The sequence below is a fragment of the Accipiter gentilis genome, chromosome 19 (genome assembly GCF_929443795.1).
Source record: "Accipiter gentilis chromosome 19, bAccGen1.1, whole genome shotgun sequence".
NCBI lineage: Eukaryota > Metazoa > Chordata > Aves > Accipitriformes > Accipitridae > Astur > Astur gentilis.
This window is the reverse complement of record NC_064898.1, coordinates 16,617,548-16,634,865: the sequence shown is the minus strand read 5'-3', so window position 1 is coordinate 16,634,865 and position 17,318 is coordinate 16,617,548. Positions and strand designations below refer to the sequence as shown.

General features: G+C 45.0%; 1 protein-coding gene across 2 annotated transcripts in view; it reads right to left on the bottom strand.

Moving 5' to 3' along the window:
* Positions 1–4,921: 4,921 nt before the first annotated feature.
* Positions 4,922–17,318, bottom strand: part of SESN3 (sestrin 3) — a 44,879-nt gene continuing 32,482 nt past the window's right edge. For both annotated transcript variants that reach the window (XM_049823230.1, XM_049823231.1), the window contains exons 7-10: positions 16,995–17,110; positions 14,421–14,611; positions 13,860–14,004; positions 4,922–12,972 (exon numbers count right to left, since the gene is read on the bottom strand). In XM_049823230.1, coding sequence (XP_049679187.1) covers positions 12,886–12,972; positions 13,860–14,004; positions 14,421–14,611; positions 16,995–17,110 — 539 coding nt within the window. In that variant the 3' untranslated portion in view covers positions 4,922–12,885. The remainder of the gene's footprint in view (positions 12,973–13,859; positions 14,005–14,420; positions 14,612–16,994; positions 17,111–17,318) is intronic.

Below are 17,318 nucleotides of genomic sequence, written 5' to 3'. Positions count from 1 at the left end.
TGCTGTGACATTGTGGATTTTGCCAAACCTCCCAATGTCTGCTGGTAGAAGATGGTTATGGACCAAAGCCAGGAGATGCAGCAGGCGGGCAGGATGATGCTGCTAGTGGGCAGGGGAGGAACCATGGGAGCTCCTCACTGGTGGGAGAAGAGCACCAGATGGAGGGGATGCTTCAGACTAGATTTAAGGAAGAAATTTTTTTCGATGAGCATGTTTCACACGCTGGCACAGGTTGCCCAGAGAGGTGGTAGATGCCGCATCCCTGGAAACGTTCGAGGTCAGGCTGGCCGGGGCTCTGAGCAACCTGGTCTGGTTGAAGATGTCCCTGCTCATTGCAGGGGGTTTGGGCTAGATGACCTTTAAAGGTCCCTTCCAACCCAAACTATTCTATGATTCTATGACACCAAGTGGCTGGTAACTAACTAGCGAACAGTAATGGCTGAGAAGTGGTCTCTGCTTGGTCCTGACACCAACAAGCTGCTGGGAGGAGTGGAGCAGCTCCAGAGGGATGATACGATAGACTCAGGGAGACATCGCTGTCTGGATTTATGCCACCTGAGTGTGGGCATTTAAAATCTACGGCCACGGGGCTCCCTCTGTTCAGTATAAATATCTCACTAGGCTTTCACCTGGGCATCTCAGCTGGATGCCTAAAGCTGGGGCCGAGGAAGCTTAGTTGGGGTTGGTGGCTGATGGGGCTTGTCCCATCCGTGGAGACCTTTGAGGTGTCCATTGACGTGGGTCACCCAGGTGATTGTACAGGTGGGATGGTCTTTCCCATAGCCCCTTGGAAGGCTCTTGGGTCACCAAGTCCTTCCATGCGAGTAGGAATGATACCAGGGGCTGATGCCTCCCAAGTGCTGCTGGAAATGACCCCCAGTGCTGGCAGCCACATTTGGGCGGTGGTTGGGATTTGTGTGTGGTCCCACTGCAACAGACGGGATTGACCACCACGTGCGCCTCAAACCCTGCGAGTTAGCCTGACCTGTGTGGAGTGATCCCATCCCCCCAAAAATTTGGCCCACAATTTTTTGAGTTCACGGAAAATATGCATATTTGTGGGGTGGCTGAGTGCACCCTTCACCCTCAGGCACGTGCGGGGTGTAACTGTACACCTTTGCACTGTAGGTGATAGCCTGCACTTCAAAAAACCACCGCACTCCGCAAAACTGAGATGAGTTATTTGACGTGGAGCAAAGGGACTGCCTTCTCAAGGATTTGTGAGACCACAGTAGCTGCAGAAGAGGTTTGAATGGTAACAATTAGCATCCTGGTGTCAGAGAGGTGCGGATGACCTCTGAGGCTCATCATCCCACCAGTTAAGGAGAAAAGGTGAGAACTCAGATGCTGGGTGTCATCAAGGACTAGGGAACAGGCACTGGGGCTCTGGCGATGGAGGATAGTTTTGTCCATCCCCAGATCCTGCAGTGCCACAGATCATCACCCCAAGCCCAATCAGAGGGAGGTTTGGTGGAGTGGGATATGTCTGGGAACGTGGTACCTGTCCTTTATTTCTTTCAGGAGCGTTTATTCCAAGTCTTACACTTTCTCCATCACCCGTTGCCAGCTGTGAGCAGATGCAGGTGCTCAGCACCCAGCACATTCCCACAACACGCCCTGACAGCACTGCTGGGACTCCCGGGGACACAGCACCGAGGTTCTGGACCTCTGCGGTGGTGGGGATTTGCACTTGGGTCTACTAATTAGAGCTAGTAAGGATGCCTCCAGCTGAGCTGCTTCTGTTCCTGGGGTTTTTTTTTGCAAAAATTGCGTTTTTCTTGTTTTGTTTTTCTTTTTCAGCAGGACAACTGAAAGAAAAAACCTAGGGGTTGGCTTAAATCTAATAAAAAAAGTTTTCAGCTGGTCTTTTCAGTATCACTGTGCTGTATTGCAGATGCGAGCCGAAGTTTAATCTTCCGCGAGCCGACCGCTGCAACCCGACCGTGTTTCCTCTGCCGCGCAGGGAGCGAAGGCGGATCAGACTCCCCCAGGAGAAGATTCAGGGCAGATGTCACCCTCTGGTGGAGTCTCTCCATCTCTCCACCGGTTGCAGAGGAAGCCAAGAGAGATTAGCTGGGTAATTTAGCAAGACAAATTGAAAGTCTGTATTCAGGCAGCATCATCTCCCCAGCCCAGCTCTCCTCCTCCTGGTGCTTTCAGTGCATCACGAGAAGACACCAGGCCACCAGGACAACGTGGGAGAGGTGGTCGGGGCCAAAGCTAAACCCGCTTTTGTGGGGTCGCACGCTGCAGCAGCAAACTGCTGGGGAACCCATTCCTGGGCTAGTCATCCCTGAACGTTGCAGGTCATGACTGCTAAACCACTTCGGGTTTTGTTGTATTGTCTGTATCCAGTTTTTGGCAACATTTTGCTGCCTGGACGTGTTGAGACACTGAACACCAGCCCCAGGCAGGAGGAGCAGGGGGGCTTCCCTTCTGCAAAAGCACTTTCCTGCGGGTCGGAAATGTTCAAGTTTGACTCCAAGGGCCTGAAGGAAGCCCGAGAACAAAAAGCACATGTGGAAGATGCAGAAGGTAGGTTTTAATTTAGCAGGAAATACAAATCCAGTGATCATCTTCTTTTATACATTGAAAAGCTTACAAAAAATCAGTGATATTTACATGAGCTCATTGGCATGATGAGTGATGTTAGTTATAACTTCTATAATTCTAGCTTGGATTTGTAGAGCCTCTGCTCTGCTGTCCAGGTGCCTCACCAGACTGCTCTGTCATGATCAAATTAAAAGTTACTGGGGGGAGTTTGCGTGCTCCCACGTGGCCTATAATTTGGGCTTAATTTAGTGTGCAGCGTTGAAATCAAGTCATGTGCTGGCGGCTGCACTTCAGCAGCAATTAATGCAGACATCTTCCCCGTGCCACGGCACGAGGAGCCCCCGAGGCGACGTTGGGAAGAGGCCAAGGAGACCCCAGTACAAGCCAAAATCCAACCCTACGGATGTGGGCTTGCTTGAGCCACGAGCGGGCACCCGGTCTCCGCCGCTGCTGGCCGCCCCACCGCTGCCCGTGGCTGTCCGGCTCCATCCGGGAGGCTGGGGGTGGCCGTGCCCCCCGCTGATGCCGGTGTCCCCCTGCTCCATGAGGCCGAGGAAGGACGTGGTGGGGCTCGGGGTCGGCCCAGCTGGGTCTCCCCAGGGACACGCCGCCTGCGCGGGGCTGCCCACCCTTACCCCGGGCATGGCCCTTTCCCGGATCCTGGGGGAGAACCCCCCAGGGGTCACCCGTGGGGTGCGGGGACACCGTCCCGTGGGTGCACGAGCATCCCCGGGACATGGTCCCTCGTCTGCCACCGCCCTTCGTCTCTGGGTTTCTCCGGCCCCGGGCTGGGTGTAGAAGATTTTAGGAAATTTAGGGCTGTAAGACTGTTAGAAATTAATACAGACGGAGTTGAGGTGAGCCGTGCGGGAGCAGGAGGCAGCGGGCTGGGCTGCAGCTCAGCCGGAGCAGCCCGGGGAGGGCGGCCAAGGCGAAGGTCTAGGGAATCGCCAACACGCACAGATGTTTTGGGCTTTGGCTTTCCTGGGGGGGGACCAGCTGGAGAGGTGAAGACAGGGTTCAGGGTAAGCCCGGGGTCGGCGGGGAGCGGGGCTGTCCTCCGCCCGTGCTGGGTCCCCCGCTCCGAGCCCTCGCACCACGCGCTGGGTGAAGGTGCGGGGACCGAAATCGGGGCTGGGCTCGCTTGAGGAGGGCACGGACCTGCCCTGCTGCTCACCTGTTCCGTGGGACCTTTGGGAAGTAAAGCAGGGACACCGCAGCAGCCTTTGGCTTTGAGGAACGTGGCAAATTTATCTTTTTCAGGACGGTGCTGGTGACACGGTCGCCCTCCCTCCAGTCCGGGGCTGCGCCGGTGCCAGAGGCGACGGCCACAGCACCTGTACGGGGACGGGAAGCTCTGCCTGCACCCAAGATGGTATTTTCACTTCCACTGCAAGCAAATAAATAAGCGCTTGAGGTATTTACAGATCTACTTTCCTTCATTGTGATAAGTGTAGTTTTCAGGGCAGGATGAAGCTGAACCAGCTGAAGATGCCAGTAGGTAGCGGCCGTGCTGTGGCAGCCCTCAGTCACAGCCCTTCTCGGGGCATGCACTACCTCTAACAGAACTGGAAATGGGCTTTTAGGGTTTTTTGGGGGGGTTATTTCCATCGCAGGGTGAGTTGAGGCCAGGTGAGCCGAGCATCCACCAGCTGGAGGACAAGATACACCCAAAACACCCCAGGTCCGTGGTTTGTGTTAACTAGTTTTGCCTCTTTGGAGGGGAGATGAGCATCTTTCCCAGGACAAAGCCCCTTGGTGATCCCTCAGCACTATGCCACCCTTCCCCGGGGGCTGGATGGGACAGACGGCAAGGCTGCAGGGGTTTAGGGGCAATTTGGCTGCTAGATAAGCTTGGCATTGCCCCGCGCCAGCACCCTCGGCACACCAATTTCCTCTCTCCTTCGCATTTCCTTCACGGTTTTATGGCTCTCACCCACTTCGGCTCTCGGGCTCAGCCAGGGCTCCCTGGAAGAGGGAGCAGCTCCTGGTGCGTCCCACTGCCTGTGGCTTTCACAAAACAAATTTCTTAGGGGAAGGTGACAAGCCCTGTATCAAGAGTGAACACCATGATGCCCATCGCCCCATCCCTCATCACTGACAACCGCCTGTTTAAAAGACATCCCCTTTGGCAAGCACTATACATTTTTCAGGACCCAGGTTCACATAAATAGAATTATTATCTGTATCTATCTATGTATGCATAGATTAAATAATCCATATATTAAATAATACATAGATTAAAAACCAGGACAAGGGCACGGAGGGGTAGGACACTTCCAGGGCTGGATCTTGTCACAAAACACAGGATGCTCTGCTCCAGAGACGTGTTCCCCAGCACGTGGCAAATGATGGCTCGAACAGGAGGCAGGTTTTATCCATTTTATTTAACCAATGAAATTCCTACTGATAACAATGAAAGTAATTTCAGCAAGTATAAATGCGATACAGTTTTAAACAAACCCCATTGTTCCGTACCTATAAATAGATTTTTCAAAACCTCATAAAAAGTGCAGATTTATGAATTGCTGTTAAAATGTTAATACATGATTCCTTTGTTTAAAAATGCATTTTTGTCTCTTAACTCACAAAAAAAAAAGTTCCTTCTGCATCTGTTCAGATAAATTCAAGTCGGGTAACTTAAAAACTAACAAAAGTCACACACAAAAAAAAAAAAATAATCCATCCCACTAGGTCAGTCTGTCCTCTGCAAAAAAACCCCCAAAAAACCAAACCAACGAAAAAACCCCCAACCAGCAAAAACAGAAAAAAATAAATGATAAAAGCTGCTGTGGAAACCCACAGTGAGCTCCTAGCAGCTGCCTCACCCCGCAGGCAAACCTCCTGCGAAAGCACGGAGCCCGTGGCGTACGTACCTCGGAGCTCAGGGCAGGCGGTGGCCCGGGGGGCAGGACGGGTGATGTGCCACCCACCCGCGGGATGCTGCGGGGACCGCGGGACCCGCAGAGCTACCGTGCTTCCCTGCTTCGTGGTGGTGGGAGGGAGCAGCAGGATCAGAGCTTCGCCTTTAATCCTCCGTCCCGAAACCTCCGCGCGGCTGTGGCAGGGGAAGGCAAGAAGCTGACGGCTGCCGGGCTGGGGCTGGTACAACGTACCCCCCGTCCAGAGGGTGAGAGGTGGGAGATGCAACGCAACACCATTCCCCGGGGCACAGCGCTGCCCTGCCCTGCCGCCCCAGCCTGCGGGCAAGGGGGCTCAGACCCACAGCCGCCAACGGGGAGCCAACGCTGCTTCTTACCCCCAACGTGCTGGGCTCTGCGGACAGCAAATCAAGGGCTAATTTTTGCACTCCAGAGAGGCTTGGAAGCTTTTCGGCTGCAGAAACGCCATGCCCGCGTTTTCGGTCCAGCGGCTGGTCCGTCCGTCCCTGCCACGCCAGCAAGGCTCATGTTCCACCCCCCCCCGCCCCGTGCACCAGCGAGCAGACCGCGGCGGGCAGCCAGCGGCAGGCTTATGGGCACGGGGGGCCGAAACACAGGCCAGACCCCAGCCTTCCTGGCGTCTGGGTCCAAATGCAGCCAAACGGAGGGTGGCCGTGCGGCTCGGACCGTGCTTTTCACAGAGAGGGGCTCAGCTCACCCATGGTCGAGAGAGGTCTGCCGGCGCACCTCCCTGTATCTACAGTGGTATTTTATCTACAGCAGGGTCTGTTTAGCAAGAGCAGTTTAAAGTGGCTATGTTTATCAAGTTTGCTACGTTATGAATTAAAAAAAAAAACCAACAACAAAACAAAAAACCAAACCCCAACAACTATAAATACAAAGACTCTCACACACCAGACACTTGCAGCCTGCGTGACTCATAAACCGCATCAATATTCTGTTAAAAAGCTTATTCTACTTAAAACTATACATAGTACAAGAGACTGAAAAGTGGCAGTCGTGTATGGGCACGCTGCCTGCCCCAGGGTGGCCCACAGTCAGGTGCTTCCTAAAAAAATCAAGGAGTTACAGTAACACGGCACAGGACTGCAAAGCCGATCACAGCTTCTGCTTACACTGCATACGAAGTACCAAGGGGAACACAAAAAAGAACTGGTGTTAATACTGATGGATTAAAGAGTAACTATAAAGATCAAAACAGACGTTCACAGCATGCTACATATATTGCTCACAAACTTTTCTTTTTTTTTAAAAAAAAAGGCTAATACAAAACAAGGAGTTGGCAGTCTAATTTTCAGTTATGTCAGATAGAAAGATAAAGCATATACATTCATCGTGTGGCTTTCCAGCAAAAGGAGAAAAGGGTAAAACCGAGAGATTTCAAGTTTACGAAATTCCTATTTTATTAAGCTACAGTTTATATCCAGTTCCGGTCACAGTCATGAAAAGATTTCTGACTGCATCGCCTTGCAGAGCCCAAGGGCTGTAGCCTAATTATTATTATTTTCCCCCTAAAAGCAGCCGCATCTCCCACCACCCTGAGCGGGCTGCTCCTGCAGCCACCTGGGCATGTGGCAGCTGGGCTGGAGGGAAGAGATTTGGGTCTGGTGGCACGACATGAGCATGAAGTGGGGAATGACAAACAGTTTTGGACCGTGCGTGTTTGGACCTGCTGCTGTCGCTGTCCCCCAGACCCCTCAGCTGGAGACACAATGCTTGGTGACTCACCCATTTTGTCTGAAAACTCCCTTCGAAGGGCTGATGGGGCCAAGAAAATGTAGTTCAACAGTGGCATGTTTTTCTCGGGCAGAAGTGAACGGTTCCCTTCCCCTGCTCTGTCCATGAAGTAAGGAAAGGGCCCAGCTCTTGTCCTACAGAAGCCCTCTGGACACCTTGGGAGGAGGCACCTGCCACCATCTCCCCTACTCACAGACATACACAAGAATGTCTCAGACACATGGGCCGAGTTTCTTTAACTGACCAACATGTCACCTCCTCCTGTGCTGGTTATGTCCCCTCAAGAGCACCTGTGGTCTGTACCTTCCGATGCTGACAGCGTGGCTTGCTCCCCACAATTAGTGTATTAATTGGCATCTTCAATACCACCTCTAACTACTGTTGGGAACAAGAGCAGAGTTCAGATTTCTGTTTTCCACGAGCCCTGATGATACTCGGTACCCGTAGGAACACCCAACCCTGCCTATGTCTCCAGCAGCCGCTCCACTGCACGCATTTGGTTTTATCCTGTTGATAAGGAAAAAACCCAAACCTACTTGTTGCAGAGGTCGGCCGCGGTCTGCCCGGCTGCAGGGCACCCGAGAAGCTGCCGACTCAACGGCCCTGCAAGCTTGCCTGGCACAAGAGGACCTCAAATCCCCCGTTAGATATCCCTCAAAGAAACCTGCACGGCTGAACAGCACAAGCACGGGGAGTTTTGCCAAAGAAAGCGTTTCCTTAGTGGATCCACTGGATTATTACTGTAACTCCAGAGATGGAATCTGACACGCTACTGGCAAATGCTACCAAAATGGTGTAAGCAAGCACAGAGCGTTAACCTTTCAAAGCAGATTTAGAATTTTCCTGCCCAGAAATAACCTAATATGGCAATTAAGTGTTTCTGAACACGAGAAAGACCCTCTGAACTCAACAGCAAACGGTGATATAGGAACCTAGCATTGTTTTACAAGGTTAAGGCTAGGAGGTTGTCCCTGCATGACTGCTAGGGGTTGTGAGCTGGGAAGATAGGAAGCACTTGATGGAGGGTGCTGGTGGTGGCAGGTTGGAAAATGACAGTTTTTGCCCCTGGTGAGCAGCAGAAGGATTAAATGTCTGCGAGAGAGATGTGATGTGTGTTGGGGGAGCAGCAGCATTACCGCATGCCAGGAAATGTGCTCTAAGGGATAAATTAACACTGATCAAGACGGTCCTAAAGTTTCCTCATCCTACTGTGCTCTCTCCATCTCCCACACCTGTGATCTGGGCAGTAGGTATGAAATGCTAAATTCATTTTCATTGGGAGATAAAAATTTTCATTTTAAATCCCCAAATGTGGAAAAGCTGGTGGATGCATCTCTTGGAATGATCGCTAACAGCAAACTGATTCTTACAGCTTTATATTCAGATCAGCTCTGGGCAAGTTCATTTACAATGAATCCACTCCCTTCTCCCTCCGTTTTGTGCAACATCACCCCTTATTAATGGGAGAAGGATCCAAACCTCTAAGGAAAGTAACTGAAAGAACATCACTTGAAATCAAGAAGATTTGGAGTATTTCTTTCTGGCCAAAACTTTTTTAGTCTCGGCACAAGCTATCCACTTGCTACCACCAATGTATCTATTCTGCGAGTAGAGGTTAAATAATCCCGCTCTTCTAAAAGGGAGTCCAAACTCTGGAACATGAGCCCGAAATGCATGCCTATGTTCATGGAAAACACACACACATGAGAAACATCGAGAACCTGTTCTGCAAGAGCAGCAGCTTACAGTTTAACTGCTTTGGGAAAGATTTCCCTAAGCCTATATTAAGTACCCAAAACAACCCATTTCATTAACAATCGCTGCAAATCACATGGATCTGCTACACATAACTCCTTTAATCTCTATGGAAACTGATTTTATTCTATTGAATTTAGGTGACTAAGTGTCTTTAAAAATCTGACTCAAAAATGCAAGCAGGCACCTTGCAGGATTTTGCTAAGTGCCCAGGTGCTTAAATTCCGACTGAAATTCAGGCAACTAGCTGCTTTTTCCAAATCCCATGGAAACACCTATCAGCATCACTATGAACAAAAATACTTTTGAAGAAGGTGGTGCTTTGACCTTCTGCACTCAAGTAACAGAGAAGCAAAATGTTTTCCTTTTTGTTCTGTTCTGATCTGTTCTAAATTTAGAGAGGCCTACATTTATAATTGTTTACAATCACTGATTTTCCTGTCCTTAAAAGTTTTTTTAACACATAGGAAGAGCTGATGGTAATTCTTTAACTCTTAAAGCTGAAAGTACATCCTTTTCACTTTAATGAAGGATTTAGGGCAAAGAATGTATGTTTCAGTTGAGTCTTGATGAAAATAAATCCATCTACAGCTCACCAAAATTCTCATAGGATACCACAACACTAGCTTTAGTAGCTATCTGCACAGACTGTACCCTAGTTAAAAATGTTCCTGTTCCTGTATGATGGCACTCTTGTGATGTTGGGCTGCAGGCAGGATGTTCTGGGAAATGCAAATGCGCTCTCCAATTAGCAGCTTTTTCACTCCTCTTCATTACACAAAAAAAATATGGAGCAATTTCAGCAAGAATGTACTCTATCGCAAAACACATTTTGAAGCAATTCTGCAATGGTAAGAAACTGTCCATGCCCAAAAGCTCTGTTTCCTACTTACAGCATTCCCTGTGCTAACTGGTTCATTTGTACCTACCAAGCTTTCTCTTCAGTAGACAGGAGACTGTACACTTTGTTTTTATGTTGGTCACAGCTGGGATTTTGTGGACTAACATTAATGCTGGTAAATATCAATTCCAATGAAGGAATACAGAGGGAGAGTATTTACACTTCCAATGATTACGGTATTCTTAAGAATAATATTAATGAACAAAGTGTGAAGATTCACATTCATGAGTGCTTTAAAAATGCAAAAAGTCCACGAACACTTGCACATTAAAATTTGGCACAGTGTGAGCCTAAAGCGTGCGTAAAGTGTATGGTAAAGTTGTCTGACTTTAAACACCTATTCTGAACAAACATCTATTAAAAATCATAAATTTGAGTATAAAAACTAGGCTATAAATTGTTACACTGTAAATGCAATACTTTGAAAAAAAAATGCCACATGGAAAACATTTCCAGAAGTTTCAAGTTCGCATTTAATATTAAAAAAAAGAGAAATAGCAAACTAGTTGTACAATGACATTTCCTACAGTGGAATGTCTTGCAGGCCATATGTGACTTGATATGGCACTTTAAATAAAATAAGAAAAAAAAAAGAAAAAAAAAGAAGAATCACTGGTTTACTACAAATTTTATGAAGCAATCCATTTATGGTTTCTATATTTCAAATCTGCTCATGTACTTTGCTCAGAAGGCATTTGAGCTGGCAAGTATATCTCATAAGGAAAGAAGTAAAGGCACTCATGTTTCCAAACATAAAACTCAACCTACTCTAAGAGTCTTTGCATTTCTGAAGGGAAACTAAGCCGTCATATTAGTTACCCAAATCTAGTTTCACCTCCTTTCCAGAGCTCAACTGTGCTTCTTGAGAACTACTTGACTTTTCAAAGCAAAGGAATTTAAAGTAGTACTGTACAGTTCCTCTCACGTGAAAAAAGCAAAAGTATTGCATGAAATCTTCTCTCAGCAGAACTGTTTTATGCACAAAAGCCATTAGGTATGGCCACTACAGTCACAAAAAGGGAAGAAAAAGGATCATAACAACTTAGAAAGTTAATCTAAGTTCACACATATGAGCATCCCAATACTTCCGAGAAATCTTTGCAGTTAGCTATACAAGATAAATAAACCTGGTATTTTACCCAATGCTCTCTCTCTAGAAGAGAGAGTCTGATGCTGTCTATTGGGTAGTTTTCTAAATAGCCAAAGTTACATTAAAAAAACCCTAATTACTGATTTCTTCCTCAAAAGGTTTTCACATACAGAGTCTGCAGTCTGAAAGTGCAGAAAAGTGTACAATCATTTAGCTTTCCAATCTGGAACAGATAGATAAAGCGAAAAAACCAACATGCGAAGTCACAGCAAGGTATCAGGAAAAGGGAAGAAGAGAGAAAACTAACTTTAGTAGCATACTGGTCCATGATTTTGTCAATGAAAAGTGTTAAAATATGACTGATAGTATTTTTTAAACTATTCTGCTATCACCAGTGGAAGAAAATCCTGTATTAACTTCTACAATCCAATGGAATATTAAACATAAACCTATCCAGTTAGTTTTGAATGTATGCAACAGAAATAAAGGTCACCCTCCTCAAAGAAATATGAAAAGTCCAAACCAACAGACAAAAGTCGAAGCAGTGACAACTTGCATCCTACCGGGTAAGTTTAAGCATCTCTTTAGGCACTTCACTGGTTCATTAAATGCAATACAAAATAAAGCTATAAATATCAACATTTTGTGCTCTTAAAAATTAGCCACAAGCAACAGAAAACAGCACAAAATTGTGACATTTTTGGCAGCTTATTTCTTCCCTTCCCCAATATTACTGGTTGTCCAAGAATGCTTTGTTTTGGGGATGCTTTGGCATCTCAGTATCAGGTTGTCTTAAGCCGTAAAAGCTAAAACAAAACTGCTAGGCCTTAGACAATAAAGAAATTTGGTTTTAAAATTTCTTTATGGCTATATAAGAAGGACACTTTAGCAGTGGCATGATAGGGAAAAAAGCTTGCTTTCTTTTTAAATATTGCACTTTTCTTTTGTTCACTCACACTAATGCATAGAAACTTTTTAAACTTTGAATATTAAAATTTCATGCTATGAAAAAGTTATGGGAAATAAATTTCTACACATCCAATATGAAAGAACAGATATGCTAGCCTTCTTTTACTTTCCTTAGTTAAAACATTGAGAAAGAAGAGAGTGCAAAAAAACCCACAACCCTATTTTTGGTCAGCCCGTGTTTTAACTTTATAGGTGCCAACTAAACAAATTGCAACATGTGATGAGCATGGATATTGTAAGGACAACTGAGGGTGACTGTCAGTAAAACAAGATTATGCATGATTGAAACACAGTTAAGTGTGGCTGAAATGGCAAATCGTGAGGCCTCTTCTCTTGGGAAGGGGCACGACAAAGCAGATGAATTTCGCGCTTCAGTAGCATGCTGTAGGATTTATCATGATTAATTTCACATTAAAGTGTGCTCAATGTTTGCATCCACATCTCGCATCACCTTCAATTGCTGTAGTAAGACAGTGACTGGCAGTCTCCAGGAGACACAGAAGAATCCAGTGGGCAATTCAATGCAACGCAGCCTGCGTGTCTGTCACGAGTCATGACATGGTGGTACGTTCTCAGGACAGGCAGAACCAATCTTCTGCTGGACTCCACTAATCTGAAAAATGATTGCTTGGAAAAAGAAGTCTCTAAGCACTTCACTCCAGTGCTTAAAGAACAAAGCGCTAGGATTGGATATAATAAAAACAGTTTCAGGATCCTGACCACTGTGCAGAAATCCAGCCGGAAACAATGCAGAGTAGTGCTCCTCAGTGTTACTTTTGTTATCATTAGTAATGTTAAGCATCAAGAAAATAAAACACGTCATTGCACATTACAGCCGCCAAGAAGCACGGCTAAACTTTGACACTAGAGAATTGAATAACCTGATGCTACATCACAAACAGCTTCTGGTGTGTATCTATTTCAAAAGGTCTTTACATACTCAGTAAAAACTCCTTTACTCCTGCCCAGTGAATGCTTCAGGTTAAGTGACGAGTTATGGCACGAAGGGCATACAGAAGTTCAGCTTGCATACGAGCTTCCATTAGAAGTAGATTGACATGAACCTGTTAAAAAATATATCAGCCGTTTAGTTCACCTCTGAATGCAACACTGTTTATTCATTTAGACTATAATTTCTAACCTTTAGTGAAGCATCGCTGCAAGAACTATGTCCTTTCTCTCTGTACCCTGCTGCAGGACTCCAGTTCCTCTTGAGACAGCTGTGTAGTATGCCAATACTAGACAACACCCTAGGACTGCAAGGAACTAGCCTCAACTACTGCTTTAAGCAATCTCCCATCTCAGAAGTCCCAATAAAACCATTTTTGTATCCTAATAGTATTGGTATAGTAGTATAGTTCTTTATGAACTATATTTTATTTTCTTTACTACCACCTGTGAATGCTATATAGGAGCAGAGAATAAGGAATAGTTTGCACGCCAGATAGGCTAGCAGGCACACAAGCACTGAACTCTTGTCAGGAAGCATTTAACTTGGATATCTGAAGACACGTTGACATTTTTATTGATGAAAACCACCACGAAGATTTTATATATATATATATATATATATATATATATATATATAAAATATATGATTTTTATATATATATATATGAGTTAAAGTCTTTTTTGATCCCCAAATCCCAAGTATTGGCATAGTTGACCACTTCTGTATTCCCAAGTTTATCCACTTTTCTTTTACAGTTGTCAGTTCAATTTTATGGAGAAGTCACTCAAAATAACAATAAAAAAAGAATCGGTACTTCCAGTACACTAAGAAGTATTTTTGTAAAACTGATATCTAATACTCAATTAGTTAATCTCATTTGTTTTTCTCTGGTTAAAAACAGTTCATTTGACAATGCTGCCATTTTTGGGTGTCACTGTATTTCAGTTTTTAAACAGCACGGGGGTCTCTGTGAAGTCAGTTTGGCTTTGAAATACGTACCTTCTCCGAGTGCTTGAACTGACGCCAGTAACTATCGTACATGCGCTTGGTAGTTCTCTCTGGGTAGCAGGTCACTGTCTTTATGTAAACCTTCAGGCTGCGTTCAAGTAACTGATTAACTTCTCCATAATCATAGTCATCATACCTAAATAACACAGGCAATCACTCTGTTGGATATAAGTTTTTAAAAGCATGGTCTTTTGCAGCATTATGTTCTTAAGTTTGTGAATTGGAGCATTTATTATACATGCTAGAAAACTACGTGTTAACAGAGGATCTGAAAGGCTTAGTACTAGGATGCTGTCTTTTCTGAACAAAGGATACAGGCTGGCTTCAGAGAAGACATTTCTGTAATAATTCCCATGCCGATTCATAAGCATCTTCTCCACCGGAAGCAAAAGTTATACTGATATGCCAGCAAAACCAATTTAACTTCCAGACTGCGGTACCATCTCCACTTTAACACCCGGAGTCTAAAATCATGCTTTTCACACGGTTCATTTTTCATTCTGTTTACACAGTTTAAAATGCACTCCTGAGACAGGGGATTTTCATCCATACCTGATTCCATACATACAGTGGACATAGTTAAATAAAGCTCTTCTTAGCGTAGTTGTATCAACATCTTCATGTGTTGCCATAGTGTTATATGTGAGGTTATATACCATCCGAAACTTCTCATCGAGGAGATGCCCAATATCAGAATAAAGCCTGTTTACAAGGGAAAAACCATGATTTTCCCAAGTATAGTCCTGCAGGATGAGAAGGAAAAATATAAATGTACAAATGAAGTGAAGCCCCTATCAGGTCCTCTCTATAGCTCAACAGGTTTTGTTGTCTGCTAGTTTTAACTTTATTCTCTTAAAAAAAATTTGTATAATCCTTCATCCATATCACCTACTATATTGCCCCAGGCTTCCTGGTAATGAATATCACATCACAACACCCGACCTCCAGCTGGATATCATTATACTAAAGGAGAAAAAACCCCAAGCTTCTCTTGAAATGTTGAGGCAAGTTTCCACTGTCTGCTGTGCCACTCTGACCAGTGTCATTCTACGTGGGATGGGCCTGTTAAGTTTAAAAACTTTTTCCTCTTGGAGGCTTTGATGCTTAGCTCTGAGCAGAAATGGAGAATTCACTTCCAGCCAGGATATACTCACTGGGTGAAGTGCTGAACCATCCCTGAACAACTGAATAAAATCCAGGCTGCTTTGGTGCAAGCACCTGGACTGCAAGGATAAAAGCTTGCCTGCTCACATCAGGAATGGGAAATCTTTGCAGAGTGGCGGCATGCCATCAGCGGTGGAGAACGACCCTGCTTCAGAGCAGTGTGCAACCACTCTCCACACTGCAGTTATACAGAACGTGCTAGTTTGCCCACATCCTTGGCAAGTGTTCAATCATTCCATCGCTGATGCCACATTTACAACTGAGGGCATCATATCCACACCCTTCCTGCGTCTGGCTGTTTTCCAAAGGTACTGCTGGGCAAGGTCCTCACCCTGGCACTTCAGGGCACGTCAACTGGACTTGCCCCTTGACTAGGATAGTGGGGAAGAGCACGCAGGGCAATACTCAGCTGCCTAACATCTAGTGACATCTAAAATGCACCACAACATCGCATTTGGCCTCCAGCCGCCAGTCCAAAAGACCGTGAGGCTTGTGAGAAATATGCCATACCAACCAGCCCTGTGAAGGTGTCCAGGACACCTGGGACATCGCAAAAGCCTCCGAAAGCCTGTTTACTAACAACAGTTGATTCACACTAACAATGAAAAAGTTAAAAAAAAGAAGTTTAAAGACATTCTGCTGCATATGGAATACCTTTTTCCATTATTAAATTTAAAGCCACAGAGATAAAGGCAGTCTTGTTTTATCAGAAGAAGGATTAGATTTACTGCAGTGTTTTGGGATGCTACCGCAATTTGAATAGCATTAATAGCAGAACATTTGGGAGGCTATGGGTATACACATCTAACTGCTTAAGAGTGGGACATACTAATAAAGTTAAATTATCAAGGTGACTCCTTTGAATGTAGGCCAGAAGCTGTCCTGTTTATTTAAGAGCAGAGATGTTTTAGTTTCAATTTCAACTTCTGTAGAGCTTTTTTCCATGGGAGCCTGCTGCTCCTAAAGTAGTTAAGCAGAATGTTTGATTTACAGGCACTGACTCTGCCTTATTCTTTTTGGCAATATCTACCTACTTCAGGCTTATATAAAGACCACAGAGTAAATTATCCAGATCAGCAGAGACTGCTATATAGCTAGATACATTTCCTGAGAATGATCATGGATTCTTTATTTTACAGTCTTAGATAAATTTTCTGACCATGGAGTTTTCCTGCACCCACTGTTTTTTTATTTGAATTTCTCTGATTTGGTTTAAGATTTCTTCCATTGCTTACAATTTATTACTAGACCACTGATTAATCTACTCTATAAGCTGTAAGAGAACCACCTAGAATGTCCCTCCTGTTACATATATTATGAACTTCAAGAGCCTGCTTATGGAAAAAAATGCCAATATGTAAGCCATGTACTGGTAAAATACACATGCTGTTCCCTCAACAGCACTAAAAAAATATATTCAGATATAGACAAATATTTCAGTAATCATATTTCGGAACTGCTTTTCTTTCCCAATATTCAAAAAGTGCAGTGATTTGGTGCATATATGAGAACAATACTCACCAAATTGCTCTCATAGATATATATATACATCTAGGTATTGATCACCACTGGACAGAGAATACTTGATAAAATGACAAGAATAAAGAGTTCTTCCAGTGGATTTTTTTCTACAACATCTGGAGGGAGGGAAAAGCAATTCTTTCTTTTCTACCTTTCACTTTTATTCCAGATTTAGTGATATGCTTTCAAACATTAATTCAAACATTAGTTCTGGTAATAAATGGAGTAAGACTGAAAGCTAAGTATTCCCTTGTCTGAGATTTACAAATAGGAAAAGACTCATCTCAGGTAGATTTACGGAAGCTTGCGAGTTATTTAATGGACCAGGACAAGAAAAGGAGCATGCAACAAACATGCCCCACTACAACTGCTTTATGCTATTTGCCCTGTAATGAGATATATAAACTTTCTTTGAGTGAATGTACTTCAAAGAGATGGTACCTGAGCCCTGAATGTTGGCAGATGGTCTTCTCCTCGCCTTGCAAAGTCTTTGTACCCAAACCCAGGATCTTCAATATAGCGGGAGACATCTGTAGAAACTATTTCATCATCAAATGCTGTGAATAAAACAGCAAAATGCTTTGCTTTAGGCAAGAACATGAATTACTGCCGACTTCCAACTACCACTCTACTACAGGACTAGAGAACATTTTTAGAAGTTGTGCAAAGGAAGAGAGTGGTATGAAGGAAAGAAACATTTCAATCCAATCTGCTTGTATGGGATCCATCCCTTTCATTGAGCCAACTAAATGTCAGCCTACACCA